The 26445-nt window shown below is 47.5% G+C and overlaps 1 protein-coding gene across 1 annotated transcript; it reads right to left on the reverse strand.

Moving 5' to 3' along the window:
* Positions 1 to 395: 395 nt before the first annotated feature.
* On the reverse strand, positions 396 to 26163 carry ZNF275 (zinc finger protein 275). Its single transcript, XM_046673696.1, has 7 exons — positions 26104 to 26163; positions 17983 to 18224; positions 16580 to 16653; positions 8045 to 8136; positions 7473 to 7581; positions 6773 to 6859; positions 396 to 6452 (listed from the first exon to the last, which is right to left on the reverse strand). The coding sequence occupies exons 1-7, from the start codon at positions 26161 to 26163 to the stop codon at positions 5296 to 5298; spliced, it is 1821 nt and encodes a 606-aa protein (XP_046529652.1). The 3' UTR covers positions 396 to 5295.
* Positions 26164 to 26445: the final 282 nt, after the last annotated feature.

Here is a 26445-nt window from a genome sequence, read left to right on the forward strand (position 1 = left end):
GGTGCTGGCTGATTCTCCAGTCCTAGAAGCCACCTCTGTCACACCATTCCTGGTCCCCAGGGGAAGAGCTCAGGGACCAGCCTGGTCTTCTGCTCCCACTTGGAACTCAGACTCTGGGGAGAGCCCTAGCCGGGGTTGGGGAAGGCACTTGGCTGAATGACAGGCCCCGTCTGCCAAGGGACAGCTCAAACTTCCAGGAAAACCAGCCCTTCCTCACCAGGGCGCCTCTTCTCCCTTCCAAGTGTCCAGCAGGCGGGGGCCGAGACAGCATCTGGAGCCCAGGAGGAGGCAGAACTCCAGAGTGTGGAGCAAGAAGCAAGGGAAGAGCGGATAAATCAAGCTTTGACAAAGTCAGTCGAGGAAGATCAATGCCATTTAACATATATTTATTGAAATCTACTTGATGCAAGGCACTGTGCTGGGTCTGGCAGGGGAATCAGACATGAAGGGCCACCCTGTCTTCTCAGAGCTCACAATCTAGCGGGTGGGTGCGGGTGCGAGGCTGATTACAGTAAGCGCCATATAACAGACAAGTTAAGGAGACAGGGAGGGACTAGAAAAGAGCGCCAACAACCGAAATGTGCACTGGGGCGGGACACAGCTACTGCTCTCAGATATCTGTGCAAATAATGTCGAGGGCCAAGTTTAAAGCGATCATTTCTACTTTTGAAAGTAGCACCCAAACCGATGCAATAAGAACCACAGAAGCTGAGTACCCTGGTAAGAGGGAGCTTATCACTCCCCGGTCTGCCTGACACCCAAAATAAAGAACGGGGTGGGGGGTGACTTAACTCATTTCATGGGGCAAACACAAGGTCAGAACAGGAACAATACCCAGACAGAAAAGCATTGGTCAAACTCACAGAGACTAGAAGGCAGAGATTTTTACCCATCTTGGTGAACAGAACGCAGTACCACATTTAAACGGGTGTTTCCGAGTCAGGCAGGGCTCGCGCCGGGAGCACGGGCCGGGTAGAACCTGAGGAAAACCAGCCACGTGGTTCTTCTCAGGAAGCAGCCACAGGGTAAAACGCAATTGGCTCTTGACAGATTGCAAAAAGCAGAGACCCACTCAAGCTGGCTCAAGTCAAGGGAGTCTACGGCGGGGACACAAACGGACCCACGAGGGCAGTCACCAGAAATCCAAGAGCACAATGGAGTCAGGCCTCCCTTGGGGCACTGGGATTGAGGCAGCTCTGGGGCACCCAGCAGGAGCCCACAGATCTTCGAGCCAGTGCTGCCCACGGGGGCACCTCCTCTAAATACTGTGTGGCTCCCTCATTCTTCCAACACCAACTAGAATCGTCTGTCTCAGTTTCCTTGCTCGCACTTCACAGATGGAGAAACTGAAAGGCCTGGCCCGTCGTCTCCAGCCAGTTTTGATGACCGGGTGCTGTCCTTGAGTCAGGTGTTCAGTTTTGCTCTAATTCATGTGGCCTAGAAGGGGGTGGGGGTCACATGGCATGCAACAGGGCTAAAGCCCAGGGCAAGTGCAATGTAACACCATGTGACAAATTTTTCCCCTGTGATCAGGTGGGGCTCATTGTGGAATTGCAAGAGTGGGGAGGACACAACTAACCAACACAGTTCATCTTCATAAGCAGCAAAAATGGTAAACAATTACTTTCCTTTGAAAATTCCAGCAAGTTCAAAACTTTAATAAAAGCAATGGAGGGTTTCTTTCAGAATATAAGAAAAAGATACATTTCTAATGAGAGCTGGCATTCTGTGTAACCCAACTGCTCATTTCCCTTGCAAAAGGACTATGTGTGATTAGAAAGAAAACAAAGTGAGGTAGCTCCGTGAACGCACAGACAGCCGCACAGCGGGAAGCTTGAGCCACATGTTGCATCTGACACAGCAGCACACTCAGAGAGTGCGAGGAAACCCACCCCCAAGTGACCAGAGGCAAAAACTGAACTTGGCGCAACTACAGGACACAAGCGAAAGCCACAGACTGCTTGCGTTGAGAGAGCACGGACTTCACCTGCAAACACAGTGCTGGAAAGGACACGGTCTGTAGTGTTAACTCTAGGAGAGGGTTTGTTTGAGAGGAAATTATAGAGTCGAGAATGGAAAAAAGAAAAGGAGGGTGTGACAGGATGCCGAGACACTGGGTCCTGGTGGGGAGAAATGGAGCAGTGACGACGGCGACACAAAGTTCCGAGTCAACACTGTATCTGGATCCTTCATACAACCTGACAAACGACTAGTGAACGGGCAAGAAATGGCAGAGTACTTCCAGGTAAAGGTGCCAGACTTGCCCTCCGTGGATATCAACATTCCTTACCAAATGACAGTTGCATCAAACACGTCACAACAGCTTGAAAAGAGAAAACTGGTCCGAGGAGGAAGTAGTGATTTCAGACCACAGATTCACAGCTACCGAGAGAGCTGAAGCCCACAGAGCAAAAGGAACTGCTATGTAATGAGCGCTGTTGGCTTCTCTCCAGCCTGGGCGTCAGGATGGAGACGTCACAGAGAGCCACTGGCGTGGCCTGGGGGCCATTCCAGAGTACCTTCTGGCTAAGGCCACAGGGGTCACTGTGGGACCCTGCTCCCCAGGATGGGGGCCTAAGAAGCTCTTCCAGATGTGCCCACTGACGAGTTCCACCTCAGCCTCAGTGGGCCCATCAGAAGGGCAGACATCCTCTCCAGGTTCTCTAGTGTTCCCCCAGGCACAGCTGCCGGGATGTCACACCACAGCCCCAGCGTGGCCGGCTTCTACCTTCAGACTCTGCAGGTCACTGGATGGGCCAGGTTCCTGGCCAGCCTTTGCTGCTGGTCCTCCTGGGGGAGGCTGCCAGAAGTGATAGCCCAGCCCCAGGAGGACCAGCTTCTATTTCTATGCCACTTGGGCCACAGAAGGGCATCGTGGCCCTCCAAACCCTTGTTTTATTGCCCTCTTGGGCACGGCTGCTGCAAGGCCTGGTGTGGCCAGCTTCTATCACCATGACACACAGGCCATCAGAGGGGCATGGGTCTTCTCTAAGCCTTCGCTCTGCCGCCCCTCTTAGGTATGGATGCAGGAGGTGATATTAGAACACATGGGTGGATTTCCCCCTAGTTGCCAAAAGCAGAAGCCACCAAACTGACCTCCTTCCAGTCCAAGATCCACTTGCTAGGAGGAGGATGTGATCCACGCGCCAGCGCCAGCCAGGTGAGTCTTCCTGTGCTGGAGGGGACGGCTCCTGGGTGGATCTGCTGCTCAGGCACTGAGTCCACGCCGGGCACGGCCAAGGCCCCCACGAGTTCAAAGCATGGCTGGCCTTCCAAGACAGAGTCTGGGCCACCCCATTGATCTAGGTGAGGCCCAGCCCCGCTGCTGATGGCTAGGGCCACACTGAGGAACAGTCAGAGTGTTCTGGCCAATCTGCGATGGACATTTCTCTCGTGCGCGTGCGGGGCCAGGCTGGATAGTCGAGGACTGCCCACAGACATGCACGGAGTCTGCATCTTGGATGAGGAGCGAGCCTGCTTCTCCGGCCCATCCCCATCCAGCCTGCCCACCTGCTGCGTCCACCTTCTGGTGGGGCAGGGCTTTCAACTTTTCATTTGTAATTAAAATTCCAGAAGAAAATGTCATCATATCTAACTACTGCAGCAACGACACTTACGACTCAACGGACAACAATGAGGGCTTGGATACGTAAAAATTAAACGCTTGTGCAAGAAAAATGTAATAAAACTGCTACAAAGAGTAAAGCAATAAAATTGGAAAAGAGACCATCACAATCGATACGGAAAGAACCGCTGTGTAAAGTCAATATATCCAAAGGCAACTTGACAACTGGTCAAAGGAGATGAACGTACGATTTGCATGCAAGGAAACGGAAACAGTACTTCAGTCATCGCATGAGAGAACAAAAGATGAGACTAGGAGTCCGCAGGTCTGGGTCCATCCCCACTTCTGGTACTAACGAGCCATGGAATGACAGCAATAACTAAGACGATGACAGCAGATGACCTTCAGTGAGTGTGTACCTCCACGCCAGGCGCCGCGGTCCAGTGCTCACAGTAACCGTAGGAGGTAGTCCTGTGATCACCCCATCACACAGAGCCGAGAACGGAGGGTTGGAGAAGTACCATCTAGGCCCCATATGAGGAAAGGCTATGGTTCTGGAAAAGGAGGCGCCACCTTACACTTGAGTCCTTGAAATGCCTGTTATTATGGGGATGCTCTCGCCACTACGGTATTTTGAACAACATAGTGCCGCTTGAGGACAAGACCCATTCGCCTGAAACAAACCCCAATCGAAGCTAGTTTTGGATACACATGGGAGTCACCAGATTGAATTGGTTTAAGAAAAAAAGGCGCAAAAGTAATTTAACCCAGATTCGGTACTTATTCCTAGGAATATGACCTCACAATGACAAATTTTAGATGTTTAACAAAAGTCTTTTAAAGGTGATTTAAAAAAGCAACACGTTAAGGGGTTATGTTGTAGAGCTACGGGACAAATTAAAAACAACCACAATCGGCCTAACGTTACATGAACACGTACTTACAGCTTGGGAGGAAACTTCTAGCGAGAGTTTTGTGCAGGGACTGTCACAGTGCTACATGGCACACAGCTCAGATGGATGGAAGCCAGTGGATGTTTCTGAAACGGTCTGATGACTCAAAAGGGGCTCCGGGGTTGGTGAGGCCAGAAATGAACGTGAGGAGTTAGAATAAAACGATCTCATGGCACAGAGCAAAGGAAAAAAGGAGTATTTTCTAAATTAATATATTATTCTATATAATATGTGATTTACAATATGTATGTATAACTAAATTAATAAATTAAATATTATAAGACATTTGAGTATTCTATTTACATGCCTAAAAATTCATAAATTCAAGTAGGCCTACAAACTCTGGGGTGAGCTTCTCTTCGGGAGAGTGGCGATCACTTTCTATTGACGCCATCATTTAATAGCTCTGTGTCTTAGTTTCCCTGAGGGGGGAGCTTGGAGGAGGGGACCAATGAGCCCCCTCGCCACCCTCACATCTGGTTTCTCTTCTCTAATTCTCAGATTCAAGGCCTGTGGATTTAAATACCTTGAAGGTACTTTATGCTAGTTAAACTGGCCAAAATAAATTAAAATGGTAAAAGCTACTCTTGATAGGCAAAATGGGAAACACGTACACTTATAAATTGCTGGTGGCAGTATAAATTGGTTTCAATCTTTCTGACAATAAAATATGTAAGTGCTACAAAACTGTTCACCTCCTTGGGCTCTGCCATCCCCCTCTAGGGATGCGGGTCCCCCGCGGGAACCCGCTGACAGCCGAGGGCCTGCAGGCCCCATCTACTCCTGGTGGGTGGGCTGGTGCTTCTGCAGCGCCGACCGCCTCTTGAACACACGGCCACACTCACTGCACTCGCAGCATCTTGCTCCACTGTGGGTCCTCCGATGGCGACTCAGGCCGGAGCTCCTCCGGAAGGCCTTCCCGCACTTGTCACACTCGTAGGGTTTCAGTCCGCTGTGGATGCGCCGGTGTTTAATCAGGTCGGAGGGCCCCCGGAAGGCCTTGCCGCAGTCGCCACAGGCGTAGGGCCGCTCCCCGGTGTGGATGCGCTGGTGCTCCAGGAGGCTGGAGCTCTGCCGGAAGGCCTTCCCGCACTGGCCGCACTCATAGGGCTTCTCGCCTGTGTGGATGCGCCGATGCTTGGTCAGCTCCGAGCTCCTCCGGAAGAGCTTGCCACAGTGGGGACACCCGTAGGGCTTGGCCCCGCTGTGGATGCGCTGGTGCTCAGCCAGGCCGTTGACCCCTCGGAAGGACTTGCCACAGTCGTCGCAGTCGAAGGGCAGGTGGCCAGTGTGCATTCGCTGGTGCTTGAGAAGCTCCTGGCGATCCAGGAAATCCCTGCTACATGCCTTGCAGGCAAAGGGCTTTTCCGAAGTGTGAAGCTTCTGATGTCGAAAGAGGTGAGTGTTCACTTTGAAGGACCGCCCACACTCCTCACAGTCAAAGGGCTTCTCCCGGCTGTGGACGCGCAGATGCTGACTGAGGCCTGCGTTCTTCTTAAACCTTTTCCCACATTCCTCACACTCAAAGGGCTTTGCCTCCCTCTCCATTTGCTCCCTCTTCTCCACGGCATCATCAAGGGCCCAACTTGGGCCAGGCCGCGGCTCTGCAGCCACGTGGCTCTTGCGGTGCTCGTTGAACTCAGAGACGCCCCGGAAGACCGTCCCGCAATCGCCGCACTCCCAGCCCTTCTCCTCACTGTGAATTCTCTGGTGCTGCACCAGGAGGACCTTAAGCCGAAAGGTGTCTCCACACTCTTTACACGCAAAGTGATGTTCTACAGGCAGATTCTGGGGGCTCCCCCCGCTCCCCTCAGACTCCCCATTCTGTTTGACCTCAGGGCTGGGCTCACTGGTGCTCGGGGAGCTTGTAGACGCCATCTCCTGTGGCTGGGCGTCTTCACCCATGGTCTGACGCTGGGTCACTGACACGCTTTCTGAAATGAGAACCACAAGACACTGCAGTCTTCAGAGGAGGACGGAAGGAGCTTACTCTCCTTTGTCAAGAATCGCTTTCCTCCTGAGACAGCTGCTGAGCACTGGGCCTGGAGGCCACCGGGGCAGGATGGCTGGTGCTCACCCAACCAGAAGCCAGGACCACAGAGGGAAGGGCCAGAAGGGCCTGACTGCTGGACGCTCCCTACCAAAGTGGCCCTGAAAAGGCCTCCCCTTCTGTGGTTAAGGAGCAGCCACATTCAGTCCCCAAAGCCTGAGCTAGGCCTCCCCCACGATTTCCTCACATTTCTTTTTCACTCACCAGAAAGCTTAGCTCGATCCACGTTATGGGATGGGATTGATACCAACAGCAGGCAAGAGACCAAGGCAGGATCCAAAACAGGAACTCCTGCTCATGGAAAAGGAGACAGGTTATGGCAGCAGCCAAAGATGACATGAGAACAGGGCAGGAACAGGGTGACACCTTCCAAGGGGAAACCCTTTCAATCCTCAAAGGCTGGCTTGGCCGTGACCATAGGCAAGTCAACCATCCACTTCAAATGCCTTTCCTAAGGGCCGGCTCCTTCCAGGGGCTGGACGAGGCCAGCTCTGGGCCCACCCGGGTGGAGTGCCAGGTGGTCGTCCTGAGGAGCCGATCCTCCCTTTCTCCTGATCCACCCACCTCAGGGCCTGCACGGTGAACTTCGTGCTCTTCCACAATTCCCAAACCTGACCCCCAGCAGTCTCTCCTCCTAAGAACCCTCCCGACCTCACACGTCCAACCCAGTAAAAGACTGAGGGGCTTCTTTCCATGCCATTAGGAGTTGAAGGGAGCCTTGCCACTTTGAGGTGTTGGCTGGGGCAGAGCCTTTGCATTTTCTTACAGCCCATCCCCAGGGGGCACAAGCCCCTGGAAGGTGAGCTTGTGTAGGGCCACACCAGGTGCCCCTCATCCCACTCCCAGCTGTATAGTACCATGAAGCTGCAGGCAAAGCTGGTGGAAGGGCTAGGGGCATCCTTACCCACGGAGGTCACGTTCCCGTAATATGCCAGTGTCCTTTGCTCAAAGTCCAGCCTCAACCACTCCCTTTTTGTGAGGTACTGTGCCACACTGCCAAACATCACCAAATCCTGAAAGAATTCCCAGGCATAATCAGTCCTTCCACCTATTCTAGAATGAGGAAGGGGCAGTGCCAATAACCCCAGGGACAAGAGGTGAGAGTCTGGAGTGGGTGTGTGTTGCTAACATGGAGATCTAACCACAAGCCTCAAGAAGTCCTTGAAAGAGAACCTGATCAAGCACCAGGAGACCTGGGCCATGGTCCTGGCCTTCCACTGTCTTCCCAAGGGACCTCAGTTCAATCACTTTCCTGGATTGAAACTCAGCTCCCCCACTGGTATGATGGGAATTACAAGCCAAGTGGGCATCCATTCCTTGGCAGACTCTGGGGAGAGAAGCAGAGGAAGGGAGGAAAGGCAGCAGCTGGGGTTCAGGCCCTGCCGTGTGTCATGCTAGGGCAAGAGGCAGAGGCTGAGGCCTGAATTAGGGAGCAGTGACAGATTCCCAAACCAGGCAGAGGGAAGCACAGCACACCTGGGCCTCGAGCATCTCAAGAGGGCCTGCCAGCACCTGGTTTCCTGGGGCTCCATCCTGGGGAAGGGCAAGACCCTGGGGGGCAGGCGGAGCTAAGGAAAGTGAAAAGAGCAGTGAGTGACAGCAGCCCTGTCTCTGGGTCCCCTGGGATGAGACTGGTGATTTTCTTTTCTGAGGTTTTAAATCTTGTTGAATCTTCTCTTGCATAGCAGCTAAGAGACAAGACAGAGCATGGGGACGTCTAAGAAAAAATATCCTAAACAGTGGAGAAAGTGGGCTGGCAAAAAATTAATACAGGCAGGCTAGAGGGAGCCCAGACAAGACAAATGAATGTTAGCCCAGGCACAGCTTGGAGAAGACAGCCAGACTGAGAGCCAACGGTGGGGAGACCGGCTCTCAGAGACAGGCTGGCCATAGCCCTCCTAGCAAGCCTGCCTCAAAGTGGTCAATGCTCACACTGCAGAAGAAGGAAATGTCCCCAAAAGAATATCAGAAGAAACTAGGAAGTGAGAGATCCTTTCAAACTTTGTAGGAGCAACAAAAAAACAGACTGGGCCACTGGAGGGAAGAAGGGCAACAAAGAGCAGGAGCTGGGGCTTTCTGATAAGCAGCAAGGCCCTTTAAAGGCCACACCCCACCCCACTGAAACAATTTGCCAGGTGACAGTAAGACTGCTACAAACAAGAACATTTCTGTTACATATTTGACAAAATGAAAAGTTGAATAAAACAGCTGGAAAAAGAAGCCTCAAAAGAAGAAAAAAAAGATCATCAGGGGCCGGCCTAGGGGCAAAGCGCTTAAGTTTGCATGCTTCGCTTCGACAGCCTGGGGTTCGCCAGTTTGGATCCTGGGCGCGGACCTACGCAGCACTCATCAAGCCATGCTGTGGCGGCATCCCACACAGATGAACTAGAAGGACCTACAACTAGGATATACAACTATGCACTGCGGCTTTGTGGAGGGAAAAAAAGAGATCTTCAAACACCAAGTTGCGAAATAAAAGATCTGAACAATATATACAAGTTACCGTTTCCTTCCAGATTGCAGAAAATGTGAAATATCAGAAGATCCTGCCACAGACACGTGTGCATCATAGGCCTCCCACTTCAGTGAGTTCAAAGAAACAGGAACACAGTTTCTGCTCTGATGTCAGGTCAATTCAATTCAATTCATAATTAAATGAAAAGAAAGCATTTTACACGAGCTCGAGGAGTACAAAACCCAGATACTCTAGAAAGACTTTTACATAAATTTAGATGTTACATTAAAAGGGATGGATAGAGACTTCTACTTCCGGCCATGATGGAGTAACAAGGAGCAGATTTAATGTCCTGCCATAAACAAGTAGGAAAATGGACAAAATCGATGTGACACAACAGTTTTCAGAGAGCGGACAGCAGGCAGTGCAGGATCATGATCTCCAAGAGAAGAGAAACAAATGAAGTGAGCCTTATCATCGCCTCAGCTCTCTGCCTGCAGGCAATTTCCAGATTGAGAGTGCAGGGAAGGGAGACCCAAACAGAGCTTGGTGCCTTCATCAAGACACAGACCAGCGCTCAGGGCAGCTGAGGCAGCTGCAAGTTGCAGAGCAGAGTTCCAGAAAGGAGGGAGCTATGCAGAAAGAAGAGCTCTAAATAAAAACCTACCTCAGGCTTTCTTTGAGTCTTTCCCGACCATTAAGTTGTGTGTGCATCGAGTGAAACTCCCAAAACCTGGTAAAAGAACAACCAGAATGCTGAAAGCTGAACAATTCCCAGGACACACAAAAGTAGGGAGATGGTAAGGGTCCAAACAAGCAGAGTCCAGAGTCCTCAGTGATCAGCTGGGGCATTCAGCAGAGAACCAGTGGGGCCATGCCTTCACAGTACGACTGATCTATCCCTGGAACCACGGCGGCCCTGGACCTGCTCTAGAAAAGCTTAAAAATAGGTCTCAAAGGGATGAAATTGTTCCACGCATAACTACCTCCAAAAAACAAAATCCAACACTTTTCAAAGTGAAACAACAAAATCTGGACACTCAACAACATAATCTCTACAATGTCCAACACCCAATAAAAAATTATTGAAATGCCAAGCAGCAGAAAAATATGACCTACAGCAAGGAAAATAATCTCAATAGAAACACTCAGAAATGATCAGATAGACCTCACAGACAAGGATAACAGCTAGTTTAACTATGTATAAGTATTTTAAAAAAATCAGGAACGTAATGAGAAAATGGACAATATAAACAAGAACCAAATGGGACTTTTAGAGGCGAAATTATAATATTTAAAATGAAAGTTTCACTGGATGTGATTAACAGCAGATTAGACACTGCCAAAAAACGGGTTGGAAAACTTGAAGACGTAGCTACAGAAACTATCCCAAATGAAGCTTAGAAAGAAAAAAAAAATTAAAACACATTCTTAGTAACCTGAGAATGATAGAAAGTGGTCTAACACACAGGTAACTGGAATCTGAGAAGGAGGGGAAAGGGGGGGGGGATAAAAATATAGTTGGAGAAATAATGGCTGAAAATGTTTTTTCTAAATTTTGATGAAAACTAGATGCAAGACACAAACAGCAAGAAACAAAAAACAAAACCAAAAACCCACACATATACACCAAGACACATCATAATCAAACTGCTGAAAACCAATGATAAAGAGAAAATCTTAAAGCAGCCAGAGGGGGGAAAATGTTATATACAGAGGAGCAAAGATAAGAATAACTGCTGACTTCTTATCAGAAAATGTCAAGTCAGAAAACAAGTGAAGCACATTTTTAAAGTGCTAAAGGAAAAAAAACACTGTCAACCTAGAATTTTACATTCAGGGAAAATATCCTTCAAAAATGAACGCAAAATAAAAACTTTTTCAGACGAACAAAAGCGGAGAGATTTGCCACCAGCAGACCTGTACTACAAGATATATTAAAGAAAGTTCTTCAGGTGAAGGAAAATGATACCAGATGGAAACCTGGATCCACACAAAGGAATGAAGAACACCAGGAATGTAAATATGTGGGGAAACATAAAACGTTCTTACCTCCTTCATTTTTAAATTTTTAAAAGGTAACATTCAAAGTAAAAATAATAATACGGTAGTGTGGGGTTTAGAACATATGTAGAAGTAAAACATGATTGGGTATTTCAGGAAGCCCGCCAAGACTGAGGCAATGCTAATAAGCCTGTAGTGGAGATAAAACACAATTCTAAAAAATAATTCAAAAGAAGAAAGGTAAAGAAACAAAGGAAAACGAAAAGATGGGATAAGTAGAAACAAACAGAAGATGGCAAATTTAAGATCCAACCAAATGGGTAATTAAGTTAAATGGAAATGGACTAAACACTCTGATTAAAAGGCAGGGATTATCAGACTGCATTAAAAAAGAAACTCAACCATATGCTATCTACAAGAAACTTTATAAAGACTTTAAATGTAAAGACATAGATAGGATAAAAGTAAAAGGATGGAAAACAATATACTTTAACCAACAGAAAGGGTCTAAATAATCCAAATGTCATAGAAACAAGAGGGAGAGGGTGAGTGACGAATATGACTCAGAGCTCTGGGGACCTTACTAGGGAGTCCTAGAACTCAGAGCAAGAAGAAAACTGGAGAGCTTATGTACAAAATCAACAGGTTGTAGGAAACAAGGGGGAAAAAAAAGAAAAATAAATAAATAAGTGAAAAAAAAATCAACAGGTGGCCAAGGCAGCAGATTACAAAAATTTGAATTCTTCTTAGAAGATGCAGACAGACAGTAAGTTTATTAAAATATCCAAAGAGGGTAGAGGAAGGGGAGAGAAGAGCTAAGTATATATTTGCATTTTAGGCAAAAAAGAAAGAAACTGAGTGATCCATAGCTAAAATGAGCACACCCGTACTGCAATGTGCACCACACTGGGCTTGAGCCCAGGTCTAGAAAGGTCTTCTACCATTTCTATAACGTGCGAATTTTTAGTAACAAAGCTGCATTTCTTTGGTAATAGAAAAGAATAACAATTTAAGAAGATTTGGGTAGACTTTGGATAAGAAAGATGCTCAGTATGCGAGAGGACAGGGCTGAGGCCAAGGAGGCAATGGGGAACGGCCCTTAAAGCTGGGTGACACCCTGAGGTGCTCACATGGGCAAGGCAGGTACAGGGGAGAAGGGCTGGCAGGAATGTGTGGGCAGTCCCAGAAAGCTTGGAAGCAGGACCATGGGGTTGCGACTTCCTGGGCTCATCCTCCCAAGCTATCAGCGCCATGGACAGGTGTGAGCAGAAGGCCTCCTTTGATCCCAAGGTCCATGGAAGCTCCCTTCCCATCTTTAATAGGCGTTTCCTATTAAACAACATAGGTGTTTCCCTGGTGTGCGAACGAAGTCTTCAGGTGCCTAGCAGGCAAGTCCTTTGTGTCCCACTGTCATCTGGGCAGGGCCCCCTCTGAGCGGTTGGATTCTTCCTGGTATGCATTTGATGTCTGGTTTGACTTGGGCTTCCAATACAAAATGAACTGGTCACAGATTACTTATACAATTCATTTTTAAAAATTCACTTCCAATTGACATTGAGCTTTTGCTGCCAAGTGGAATGGAGAGGAGAGCATCTCACAGTGACCTTCTGAGAAAGAGAGCCTGTTACAAACCTCATCTCACTGCCCTCAGGCCAGAGACTTAAGGCCTTTCCCCCCACAAGGCTCTGGCCCAACCCACCAGGCCCATATCCTGCACCTCAGTCATTCGTTCCAGACACTCGGGCCTCCATTCTGTTCTAGATATACCCCTCAGGGCCTCTGAATCTGCCACAGGGGGCTCCTTCTAAGAACTCAGGCCTCACTGAAATGTCACCTCTCAACATCTTCACTCTGCAGCCCCATCAGGGTTTACTCATGACACCTTTCACTACCTAAAAATTATCCTCTGACATTGCTTGCTTTTACCTGACTCTCCCCCAGAGAAATGTCACCTCCCACAGGGCAGGGGCTTTCTCTTTCTTGGTGAGCCCCGAGTCCCCAGCCTCTGCAGCAGCTCCTGGCACTGAGCAGGCACATGATAAACTGTGGGGGAGGGGCGTGTTAAATGGAGCATCTACTACGTGTTGGCACCGAGCCTCTCCCTCCACACAATTACATTTAATTATTACAACCTTTAGTTATTACCACCTCCATTTCACGGTGAAGGAAGTCATGGATCTCAGAGGTTAAGTAACTTGCCTAAAGTCCAGCTCCCAAGATTTGAGACTTCTGAATCAGACTAGAGAAGAGAGAAATCAAATGCAACGCTCTAACACCAGGCCACAGCCAGAGGCGAGGCACTTATCAGTGTCCTTGCAGCCTAATGGTACACACAGGTTTTGGGAACTGGCTTTAAATCATCCTATTAACAGGCCATCACAGACACTCACTGTGCAACAGATACACAAATCATTCTCTTTCTCTCACACTCACACACACTTCTTCCAAGCCACTCACGTTTAATTGAGCAAACCCTCGTGAAGTGTTCCATTTAATTGAGCAGATTCCTACCGAAGTGCTTTTACTTAACCGGTATGATTAACTGTTAAAATCCTGGAGCCGCAAACCTCAAGTGGATTGTTAATTCTCCCTTCCTGTGCAGCAACAGGAGTGGCCCTTCCTGTACCAGACTTGCCCAGGGGCCTTAACCTGACTGCACTTCAGATCACTGTCCACAGTAACAGCCCAAGGACACACAGAGATCATTTAGAAGGTGCTCAGAAAAGCGGGGGTGGGGGGGGGGCAGAGAGTCCCGCTTTCATGAAAGGAAGCTAAACTCTGCATAACCGACCAAGTGTATCAGGTAAAAGCTTTAGGAGAGGCAAAGGAAGATCATTTAAAAAGATAATACCCATTAACTCTCACTGCAGTTAAAAATAAAATGATCATCAGTCCTGGAGAAAATCTCATCATTCAGAAACTATGTTGCACAACTGCTTGACTTTAAAATGCTCAAAGTAATCTGAAAAAGAAGCTGGATGCTGTGAGAAAAGTGACAAATACAGGTGTCCACTACCTTCCAAAAGTAGACCTTGGGAGATCAAGGTCAAAGCAATCCCAGGCAGAATATGAAAATCATCTTCGTGCACCCGATGGATACAGAGGGTGATGCTGCCCTTGAATACAAGGCACTTCCGCTCACCGTGGACAAGCACGCCCCAAATCTCCTAAGATGCACGCCTATCCCCACCAGCGAAATGGAAGTTCCGACAAAGACTCTGGGAAAACCAATCTCCGTCTCTTCATATAAACACTGTTATCTTCCTTCTTAAAGTGGGATCTGAAGTGTAGTCTAACGACTATCCGCTCCCAGAGTGAAAGCCCTAGCAAGGTTACTGCAGATTCCGCCCTGGACCTAGCCAAGTGCCACGAACACTGCAAGTGCCTTATGAACACAGGGGACTCAGGTCAATGCTAACCCACCGCCTGACGATCTGAACAATCATGTTTTCTAAAACATGAGAGCTCATGTGAGTGAACACATGTTCCTGATACGTGCTTTACACGGCAATGTAAATTTTTTTTTGCTGAGGAAGATTCGCCCTGAGCTAACATCCGTCGCCAATCTTCCTCTTTGTTTTTGCTTGAGGAAGATTAGCCCTGAGCTAACATCTGCACCTATCTTCCTCTACATTTTTTGCATGTGGGACACCTCCACAGCATGGCTGATGAGTGGTGTAGGTCTGTGCCCAGGATCTGAACGCGTGAACCCAGGCCGCCGAAGTGGAGCACACAGAAGTTTAACCACTGGGCCATAGGGCCGGGCCCAATGGCCATGTAAATTTTAGACAACTTATTTAAATTGAATTTTCCATATGGAATCAAACATTAAGAGAATCAAAATAATCATTCCACTTTGACCTAAAAGATCAGAAATTAAGAGTTGAATTTAATGGAGACAAAAACAACCCATGTCACAAAAAGTAGTGAATAGTTAGGTGCTGTCTGGTTGCCTTTGAGCTCTAGACTCCTCCTCAGGCTGTCTGGCTACTAGTAAAGATAGCTTCCAAGCCTAAAATATCAGGATTCCACCGATTCCATGGCACAAACAACCAAGCAACATCCTCAGCAGATACGGTCCTTCTCTGGGCAGTGGGAGCAAGGGAGAGGCAGCAAGGCAATCCAAACTAGATCTATTTGGCAGCTTCCAGAAACTTCTAAGGGATATCAGAAACACCTGGACTCCCTGGAGTATCAAAATAAAGTCCCGTAGCAGAATGTCCTCAGGCCCCAGAAGACAACAGGTGGCTCCTGGAGTTGTTTGATTCTGGGCCAGAGCAAAACTGCCCCAGAGGGTGTCTTTATAGTCACACAAGAGACCTCACTCTTCAGCATCTACTCACATGGGTGCCTTCAGCCCTCTCTCCCATCCAAATGACCACCTGGATTCCCAATTCTCCTTGCTGGATATCAGTTCTCCTTTGATTCATGTCGCTTAGATTGAGAGAACCATCTCTGGGCAAAGATGTTTCAGTGACACTGGCATATATGAAAATATGAGTGCTTTCAGAACGGAAACAATACTTCTCATTGTCTACATCCTCACCCATGGGGCCTTCTAACAGCATGGCCAGCTTTAAGGCCAGCAGACACGGTCTGTAAACACCCAGACTTACCCAAAAGAGACACACAGTGATGGCTCATCGTGTCTCAGAACAATTCTGAGTGATTAGTCAGGCAGGTAAGGTCCCACCTGTTGGACTAAAATAATTCAGGGGGACAGAAGCAGGCTTGGGGGCGTCGTCTGGGAACAGGTCTTATTGGGTCGTGAGTGCTCGACCAAAGGACAGGCTGTGAGACGGAACACAAATTGTCACGATCCCGACCCACTGCAGCCAGGCAAGGCTGGGATGCTGAGCTGAGCCCCTGGGCTGGAGCTGGGCCTGGCCTTCATGGGCTCTCAACCTGTCTGGCCACTCTGCACTGTGCCAATGTGCTGCTACTAGAAGTGGTAGAATCCTGAAGGGCCAAAAGAGAGAGTGTTTCACCAGCGAAGCCTGTTTCTCTAGGCGGTTAGTGTCTGCGAGCGTCTTTTTCTGCATGCGTGGGTGGGAGGCATCTGTCTCATCTTCCCCAGTTTCCCTCTCTCACTCTGCCTGGGCACCTGGCCCTCTCAGTTTAGGTTTCCATTTTCTTTTCCTTCTATAAAAAGCCAGAAGGTAGACCAGAAGGGGATTTTGTAGTGTTTGTTGTATTTAATTGAGGAAAGGTTTATGTTCCCATTTCCCCAAGAAGACGCATGGCATCTTACTAAAAATCAAAACAAATTGTAAGTATAGCTTCGTTTAGGTTACACTGCCCTGGATATGAAAGATTCTAAATGGGGGTAGGAGATGCTGTGCAAATTTCAAGGGGCCCTGGGCCATTTGGGGAGCCCAGGGAGGTAAGGGTCAGGGCTGGATCGGTGGATTAGAATGCTGGCATGGGGTCTGCTAAGAGCTCAAAGGGCAGAGTAGCAGGGGTGAGTGGGGCCACGGAGTTGCATTTTCAACCAGCACTCAGGCAACTGGACTGTGGAGCTGTGCCTGTCTAGAATCTGGAGGCTTCCTTACCTCGAGTGCTCAGCAGACAGGATTCCAGCCCATGAGCCTCCTGAATGGATCCTGCTCTCTGTGCCGTCAGACTCCTGGGAAGAGAATTTACACTTTCCAGTGATTCTCCAAGGGGTCTCTCACTTGAACACATTTTTGGGGAACGGACTGTGCTGTACCAGGCACTGTGGAACCTGCTTCTACTTAAAGGCTCAATGGGGGAGAGAGGATGGGGGATGGGGCCAGCAGCATTAGTACCCAGAGGGGGTGCTGTTCTAGCAATCCCATCTGAAAACCTTTGGTAAAAGAAAAATGTCGGGTCTGAGGTTGAAGAGGAAATATTTCACTGACCAAGGAGACTGAAGGGGGCTGGCGGCCGGGCTAGGCCAACGCTGGCTGGAGGGTGTCAGTTGGAACGGGGTGGGACCTCCGGGAAGAGGGCCAGGACTGGGGGGGGGGGGGGTGGGGCAGGGTGGGGGAGGGGCTGGGGCGCGGTGACGGGGGGGGGGGGGGGGTGTCTGAAAGGGACCATGGGCTTAGGGCGGCAGGCGACCGTGTGGGGGGAGGATGGAAAAAGACATGTAATTAATCACCCAAATATAGACTAGAGGAGGCAGCAAAGGAGTTTTGGGGGGGGTACTGGAGCTGGAGATGGTGGCCCCCAGACGAGTGACAGAAAAAGCCCTGTTCACACCGAGAGACTTGAGCTGGTCTTCACCCAGCAAGGGCTGCCCCCTCCCCCTCCCTCACAGATCTTGGGCACTAGGCTACCCCGCCACCCTCCCCGCCAAGCTGAGGCTCGACTCCCACCCAAAAGGAAAGGAGGGACTCCACCAGCAGGAACCGTCTCCAGCTCACCCACCCGGCGCCCCTGACTGCGGCTCAGCCCCTCCCCAAGACAGACAAACCCTTTAACCCCTCCGCCAACGCCCTCTCCCCCTCGGCCTCCACTGCGCTTGGGGCGGGGGTCCCCTCCTCCACATACTGACCGGTTCCCACCCTCTAGCGTTCCCCAGAAAGCAGCGTAGGCCTCCGCACATTCACGATTCCCGCCCCTGACCGCCGCCCCCCGCCTGCCGAGGGAAGGCCTTAGGGCCTCCTAGTACCAGCCATCCAGGATCCGTCCCCCTCTCCTGCTGGCCCCTGGGCCGAGCAGCTTCCGCGGGCCCTCCCCACCCCCAACAAGGCTTGGACGCCCTCTCACCGCACTCACGGGAACACTCACTCCAGCCTCACACACTCTCCTGGGCCGCCCCCTGCAGATCCTCTCGTGGCCCAAACGATCACCCTGGCCCCACACATTCACCTGCGACCCGAGCACTGTCCCGGGCTCCCAGCACATCCTCTCGTGGCTCAAACGATCACCTCGGCCCCACACACCCTCCCGCGCCCAGTGCACATCCTCCCGTGGCCCGCACGCTCACCCCGGCCCGGCGGCGGCTGACGCCCGGCCCTCGGCTGGCGTGGCCCAGGCAGGCCCGGCGTGGCAGGAAGCGCCACGGAGCCGCCAGCGCCCGGCTGAGCCCAGCAGCCCCGCGGCGCGTTTCCGGAGCCGCGGGCGCCGCCGAGGGTAGTTGGGGAGCGAGGCCCCGCCCCGGCCCCGGCCCCGCCCGGCCCCTCGGCCCCGATTGGCTCGGAGAGGGGGCAGGGCGGGAAGGGGGCGGGACTGAGATCGGGGGAGGGTCGGACCAGACGGCCCGGGAACGTAGCGCACCAGCCAAACGCCTGGTTGGAGGGGGGAGGAGTGGAATGAATGTACTAATGAATGAACGAGCGAATGAACCGACCAACCCACGAAGGAGGGAACGAAGGAATGGAAAGGACTCCTCCCCCTTGGGCTCCTTCTGGACTGGGGTGAAGGGAGAGGGAAGCAGAGCGAAGCCAGCCCCCACTGGAGGGGGTCAAAGCGCCTCACTGAGTCACCAAAGGTGTTGTGAGCCCTCGCTGTGCCAGGCACTGAGAATACAGCTATGAGCAAAACAGGCCGCATCCCTGCCCTCAGGGGGCGCGCCTTTGGCGCCCAAGAGCTCCTGTGAGTGTGCGTGTGTGTGTGTGTGTGTGTGTGTGTGTGTGTGTGCGCGCGCGCGCGCGCGGTCGCTCGTGCGGGGGGGTGGGGGTGGAGGGGAAACGCACTTGAGTTAATTTCAAAATAGCAGGTCATACTATGAGGGAAAAAAGAACAGGATTCTTGGATCGGGGGTGCTGCAAGTAGCGACAGCCAGTTCCAGATGAATTTGCTGCCAGTCAACACAAATCTAGGAAGCTGCTGCCGCCCTGCAATGTGCTAAACCCTCGATGCTTCCCTGAAGGTTCCTGTTTTGTAAGGAAGACGGTAGTAAACAAGGATCAACATACAACCATAAGAGTGATAAGTACTGAAGAACAGGAATTAGGGTGATGTTTGGGAGCGAGGGGTGGGGGACTTCAGTGAGACTCCAGTTGAGATGAGACTTGAAGGACAAAAAAAGACTCAGCCATATGAAGATTGTTGAAGACAGGAAGAGAATTCCCAGGCAAAGAGAACAGCAAGTGCAAAGGCCCCGTGACAGGAACAGATTGGGCATATTCTAGGATCAAAAGGAAAATCTTACTGCTGGAGTGCAGTAAAGCAAGGGAAAAGAGGGCCCTGCTTGGGGGGGGGGGGGGGGGGGGGCAGGCTCTGGAAGTGAGTCTGAAGGATGTGGTCTGTTTTCATTGTTTATTAATAAGCTTTTAATGTTTTATTAGTGATAATGATTATAACCAACTTCTTAAATATTCTTGTAACAATTTTATACCGTAGATGCTAACATCTCTTTTTCTTATTTTCCCTCCACATTTTATTGCAACATACAGATCAGTTGACAGATTTGTACCAATCACCACTGCTCTATAATTAGCATTATGCTATACTTGCTTGATCGCAGGTCATCCTTATTTCACAGATCCATTTCAAAGTAAGTTGCAGACATCAGTGCACTTCACCCCTAAATACTTCAGCACGCATTAGCTAGAGATCAATACCTGTTTACTGTTCTTTTTGTTTTTTTGGAGGTAAAATTTACATACAATGAAACACACAGATCTCAAGTGTCCCATGCAGTGAGTTCTGACAAATGCATACTCAGGATATATAGAACACTATCAACACCCCAGAAATTTCCCTTGTGCCCATTCCCACTCAGTCCCCACCACAATCCCACACAGAGGCAACCACTGTTCTATTTTTTTTTCCACCATAGATTACTTTTGCCTATTTGAGAACTTCGTATGAATGGAATCATACAGTATGTACCAGTTTGTGTCTGGATTTTTTCATTCAGTATGATGATTTTGAGATTTATCTATGTTGTTGAATGTGTTATTGCTTCTTTCCTATTATTACTGAGTAGCATTACGTTGTCTAGCCAGCCCTGTCCCAGGTTCATTTCCCAGTCAGGGAACCACACCACCTGTCTGTGGGTTGTCATACTGTGGCAGCTGTATGTTGCTGTGATGCTGAAAGCTATGCCATGAGGATTTCAAATCCCAGCAGGGTCACCCGTGGTGGGCAAGTTTCAGCAGAGCTTCCAGACTAGGACTGACTAGGAAGAAGGACCTGGCCACCCACTTCCAAAAGAATTGGCCATGAAAATCCTATGAATAGCAGCGGAGCGTTGCCTGATATAGCTGCGGAAGATGAGAGGATGGCACAAAAAGACCCAGCAGGGCTCCACTCTGCTGTCCACAGGGGTGCTAGGAGCTGGAATCCACTTGAGGGCACTAACAACAAATTCCATTGTCTGGATATATCCGAGTTGTTTCATTTGTTCACCAGTTCATGATCTGGGCTATTTCCATTTTGGACTATTATAAATAAAGCTAAATAAAGCTATTATGAACATGTGTGCACAAGTTTGTGTAGACATTTAGTTTCATTTTACTTGGGTAAGTGCCTAGAAAGGAAATTGCCACGTCATAGGATAGTTGTTTTATAAGAAACTGCCAGAATATTCTCCAAAGTGGTTGTACAATTTATGTTCCCACCAGAACTGTATGAGAGTTCCTTTCCTTTCCAATCCTCCTCAACATTTGGGGTTGTCAGCCTTTATTTTTAGCCATTTAAGTAGGTGCGAAGTGGTAACTCATTGTGATTTTAATTATCATCTCCCGGATGACTAGTCATGTTGAGTATGATGTTTCTATGTGCTCACTGGCCATTTCTATATCTTCTTTTTTAAAGCGTCTGTTCAAACAGCTTGCCCACTTTTATGGGGTTATTTGTCTTTTTATTATTTACCCGTAGGCGTATATTTTTGAAAAACGGATCTTTTGAGGTGTATTTGACATACAGTAACTTGGACATGTTTAAACTGTACAGTCTGATAAGATGTGACATATATACATATAAAACCATGAAACCATCGCCACAATCAGGACAACAAACATAGTTTATTGTCTCAAATAAACTCTCAAAGTTTCCTTGTGTCCCTGTGTAGTCCCTCCCGCCTATCTCTTCTCGTTCCTCTTGTTCCCAAGCAACCACTGAGCTGCTCTCTGTCACTAGAGCCTAGTTCGCATGTTCTAGAGTTTTATATACATGGAATCATAAAGTATCATTTTGTATCTGGCTCATTTCTCTCAACAAAATTATTTTGAGATTCATCCATATTGTTATGTGTGTCAACAGTTCATTCCTTTGCACTGCTGAATAATATTCCAATGCAGGGACGTACAAGGGGTTTATGCATTGATTGGTTGATGGACGTTTGAGCTGTTTCCAGTTTGGGGTAACTACAGACAAAGCCACTGTGGACATTCGTGTGCAAGTCTTTATATGGACATATATTTCCTTTTATCCTGGGTAAATGCCAAGGAGTGGTATGGCTGGATACTATGCTAGAGGTATGTTTAACTTTTTAAAAAGCCTCCAAATTGTTTTCCACAGTGGTCGTCCTGTGTTACATTCCCGCCAGTGGAGTAGCAGTGAGGGAGAGTTCCAGTTGTTTTACACCCTTGTCAATACTTGGTCTGGTCAGTCTTTTTAGTTTTAGCTGTTGTAATAGGTGTCTAGTGTAACATCATTATGGTTTCCACCTGGATTTCCTTGACTAGTGATGTTGAGCATATTTTCATACCCTCATTAGCCATCTGTATATCTTCTTTGAAATGTCTGCTTAAACCTTTTGCCCATTTTATTATTATTTGGTTGTTTGTCTTCTTCTTAAGTCGTAAGAGCTCTTTATATATTCTAGGTACAAGCCTTTTGTCAGGTATAGTCTTTGCAAGCATTTTCTTCCAGTCTGTGGCTCATCTTTTCATTCTCTTAACAGTGTCTTTTGGAGAGCAGAAATTCTAAATATTAAGTTAAATATATCAATCTGATTTATGGATGGTGCTTTGGATGTCATATCTAAGACATCTTGTCTAGTCTAAGTTCACAAAGATCTTGTTTTCTTTTAGAAGTTTTATGGTTTTAGATTTTATATTTATTTAGATTTCTGATCCATTTTGAGTCAATTTTTTTATGTAGTGAAAGATATGGATCAAAGTTCATTTTTTTGCATGTGGATATCCAATTATTCCAGCATCATTTGTTGAAAAGACTATTTTTCTCCTCTGTATTTATTTTGCTGAAGAAGACACACCCTGAGGTAACATCTGTTGCCAATCTTCGTCTTTTTGCTTGAGGAAGATTGTCACTGAGCTAACATCTGTGCCAATCTTCCTGTATTTTTCGTGTGTGGGACACAGCCACATGGCTTAATGAGCAGTGTATAAGTCTGTGCTCAGGATCTGAACCTGCGAACGCCAGGCCACTGAAGTGGAGTGTGAACTTGATCACTATGCCACCGGGCCGGCCCCACGAATCTTCCTCTTTTTGCTTGAGGAAGATTCGCCCTGAGCTAACATCTGCTCCAATCTTCCTCCATTTTGTATGTGGGTCACCACCACAGCATGGCCTACAAGTTTTGTAGGTCTGTGCCTGGGATCTGAACCTGCAAACCCGGGCTGCCAAAGCAGAGCATGCCGAACTCAACCACTAGGGCATGGGACCAGTTCCTCCACTGTATTCTTTTGTGCCTATGTCAAAGATCAGTTGTCCACAAGTTTGTGGATCTGGGACTCTCTATGCTGTTCAATTGATGTATTTTATTTATTTATTTTTTTAAAGATTTTATTTGTCCTTTTTCTCCCCAAAGCCCCCTGGTACATCGTTATATATTTTTAGTTGTGGGTCCTTCTAGTTGTGGCACGTGGGATGCTGCCTCAGTGTGGCCTGATGAGCGGTGCCATGTCTGCGCTCAGGATCCGAACCGGTGAAACCCTGGGCCGCCACAGCAGAGCACGCGAACTTAACCACTCAGCCACGGGGCTGGCCCCTATATTTTCTATCTTTACATGAGTAACACACAGTTTCATTTAGTGTAGTTTTACAATAATCTTTGAAATCAGATAGCATAAATTCTACAACTTTGTTCCTTTCAGGGTTGCTTTAACTACTCTAGGTTTTTTGCATCCCCATACAGTCCTGCGTCATTTAACGACGGGGATACATTCTGAGAGATGCATCGTTAGGCAATTTTGTCATTGTGCAAACATCACAGAGGGTGCTTACACAAACCGAGGTGGTATAGCCCACTACACACCTGGGCTATATAGTAGTAATCTCATGGGACCACCAAGGTATATGCGGTCTGTTGTTGAGCAAAACATTGCTACGTGGTGCATGACTGTATACATTTTAGAATCACTTTAGTTTCTAGAAAAAAAGTCTGCTGGGATTTTGAATGAGTCTGGATTGAATTCTACAGATGAATTTGGGGAGAATTGACATATTAAAATATTGAGATTCTTGACTCATGAACGAGGCCTCTCTCTCCATCTATTTCATCTTTAATTTCTCTCAGCAGTATGCAAAAAAACTGCGAAAGTTTTCAATGTACAGGTTTTTCATATCTTTTGTCAGATTTATTCCTAAGTATTGCGTATTTTTGATGCTGAGTGGTATTATTTATACAATTTTAATTTCTGATTGTTCATTGCTACTATATGTAAATGCAATTGATTTTTGTATATTGATCTTCTATCCTGCAACCTGCTAAACTCATATATTAGTTCTAGTAACTTTCCTGTAGATTGCATCACATTTTTTACATAGATAACCCTATCATCTGTGAGTAAAGACACTTTACTTACTTCTTCCTTTCCAATCTGGATGCCGTTTGTTTCTTTTCCTTGCCTAATTTCCCAGGCTTGAACTTCCAATACAGTATTGACTAGAAGGTATAAGAGTGGACATCCCTGTCTTGTTTCTGATTTTGGTGGGGAAAGGACTCAGTCTTTCACCACTAAGGATGATGTCAGCTGTAGGTTTTTCACAGGTGCCCTTTATCAAATTGAGGAAGTTCCCTTTTATTCCTAGATTTCTGTGAATTTTTATCAGGAATGGATGTTGGATTCTGTCAAATGCTTTTTCTGTATCTATTGAGAAGATTGCTATAGACTGAATGTGTCTCCCCCAAATTCACATGTTGAAATCCTAGCTCCCAAAGTAATGGTATTAGGAGGTGAGGCCTTTGGGAAGTAATTAGGTCCCAGTGGGGTCAATGCCCTTATAAAAGAGGCTCCAGAGGCGCCTCGTCCCTTCACCATGTGAGGACACGGTGAGAAGGTGCTGGCTGTGAGCCAGGAAGCGAGCCCTCACCAGAACGTGACCGTGCTGGTGCCTTGATCTTGGACTTCCAGCCTCCAGAACTGTGAGAAATCAATTTCTGTTGTTTCCAAGGCACCCAGTCTGTGGTATTTTGTTATAGCAGCCCCAATGGACTAAGACGTAGATCATATGGTTTTTATTTTTTAGTTTGTTAATGTGCTGAATTATGTTGATAAAATTAAACATTTAAACCAAACTTACATTCTCATGATAGACTACTTAGTCATAATACATTATCATTTTTGTATCTTGTTGAACTCTATTTGTTAAAATTTTTTTTAGAATTTTTGCCTGTATGTTCATGAAGCATATTGGTCTGTAGTTTTCTTTTCATATAATGCCTTAGTATGTTTTGACATAAAGGTAATGCCGGCCTCAATGAAGGAGTTCAAAGTATTCTTTCCTCCTCACTTTTCTGGAAGAGTCTGTGTAGTATTGGCATTATTTCTTCCTTAAAAAATTGGTAGAATTTGAGTTTTCCCCTTGCATATTTGTTCACATGTGAGGGTGGGCCACAGAGGGTGCCATGGTGGGTGGCTAAAACTCTGAGACCCAGAAGACAGAGTTCAGGGTGACCACAGCAGAAGGAAACTCCTGGAGAGGAGAGAACCACAGACAGGGAACCCAAGTTTGGCACAAACACTCTGCCCAAATCTCTGGTGATCCCTGGGCTGTGTGCGTGCAGGGCAGACTCCGAGGAAAGAAATGAGCAGAGATCTCAGTTGATGCCCAGCAGAGGGGAGACAGAGCCTGGAGGCTGAGTTTAGCTAAGTTAACTGCCTGCTAAAGCAGCAGCAGCTGCAGCAACAACACCTCTCCGGAGAAGTATAACAGGAAGCAAGAAGCCGGAGCTGGAGCACATTATTGACGATGTCTGGGATGTGATGCTTAAATCCCAGAATAAACAAAAAAATGTGGTAACACTGAAGAGAAAAGCATTCAAGGGAAACTGAACTCTGAGATGAGTCTGATACCGTAATTCATAGGCACTATTTTTAAAGCAGCTATTATAAATATGCCTAGTGACATAAAGCATGCTAATAATTATATTTTTACAATGATATATTTGCCTGTTTATTAACATATAAAATAACAGTATCTAAAAGTGGTTTACCAACTCCCTAATTTTGAAGGAATGCTATTTCTAGTAAACATTTCTAGGTATCTGCAATAGCTGTAATGTGATATGAAAATATTTACTTCTGCTGGTGACAAAGTCACATGTACTGCTATTAATACTGTAGTTTGTTGTCTACATTCATAATTGATGGAAGTGCTAAATTTTAATTAGTTTTGTAAAAATAAAGATGGATTTTCCCCCATTCAAGCTTACAGGTCCCTTGAGTTCTTAATGTCAGGTTAAGATCTTAAGGTCACAGATACTGGTTTTCCTGGTAGAGCTAAAAACCATGCCTTGCATATAGTAGGTGGCCAATAAATATTTCTTGAGTAAATGAATACATCTGTGTTCTAATCTAGTGGTTAAAGGGTTAAAATTTGTTCCCTAATTTTTCATATCCATTTTAATAATGAATTGATAATAAAAGCTACTATTTGATGATTGTTTGATATGTGCCAGGCACTGTTTTATAAACTTTATCTACCTTATTCTTACAACAACCCTGAGGCAGGTACTATTATTACTTTCATTCTATCATTATGGAGACTGAGCCAAATAGAGTTTCAGCAATCTCTTTAAGGTCACACAGCTGAAATTAGGACTCAGATCTGTTTGAGTCCAGAGTCTGTGTTCTTCAAGTATTAAGATGAACTTACTCTGAGTGTCTCAGGCCTGGAGACTGGCCCGCAGTTCCAATACATCCTGCCCCAGAATCCTTCATTGACTAAGGCTCAGACTAATTCTCTTTACCCTCATCTTCTTGGGATACCTGTAGATACCTGTAGTGTCATCTGGGGCAATCTCAGCCATCCCCTCAGCCTTACACAACCATCTCAAAGCCAAAGGCCACCAGGCCTGGGTCTCCAGGACTGAATTCTCTTCTGTTCTCCAAATCCTAATGTTCATTTGCCTACTGGACACCTTCCTCTGATGTTCTTGAAGCTCCTCTACACAAATACAAGGGTCACCTTCTCTGTGAGGACTTTCCTGACCCTTCCTAGGTAGATCTACCCACCTGGTGTCCTTGCTGTACTCCGTATACACCCTACCACCACCCCACTAATATCATATTACCCAATTCGTTTACATGCC

This window comes from Equus quagga, chromosome 10, assembly GCF_021613505.1.
Source record: "Equus quagga isolate Etosha38 chromosome 10, UCLA_HA_Equagga_1.0, whole genome shotgun sequence".
Classification (NCBI taxonomy): domain Eukaryota; kingdom Metazoa; phylum Chordata; class Mammalia; order Perissodactyla; family Equidae; genus Equus; species Equus quagga.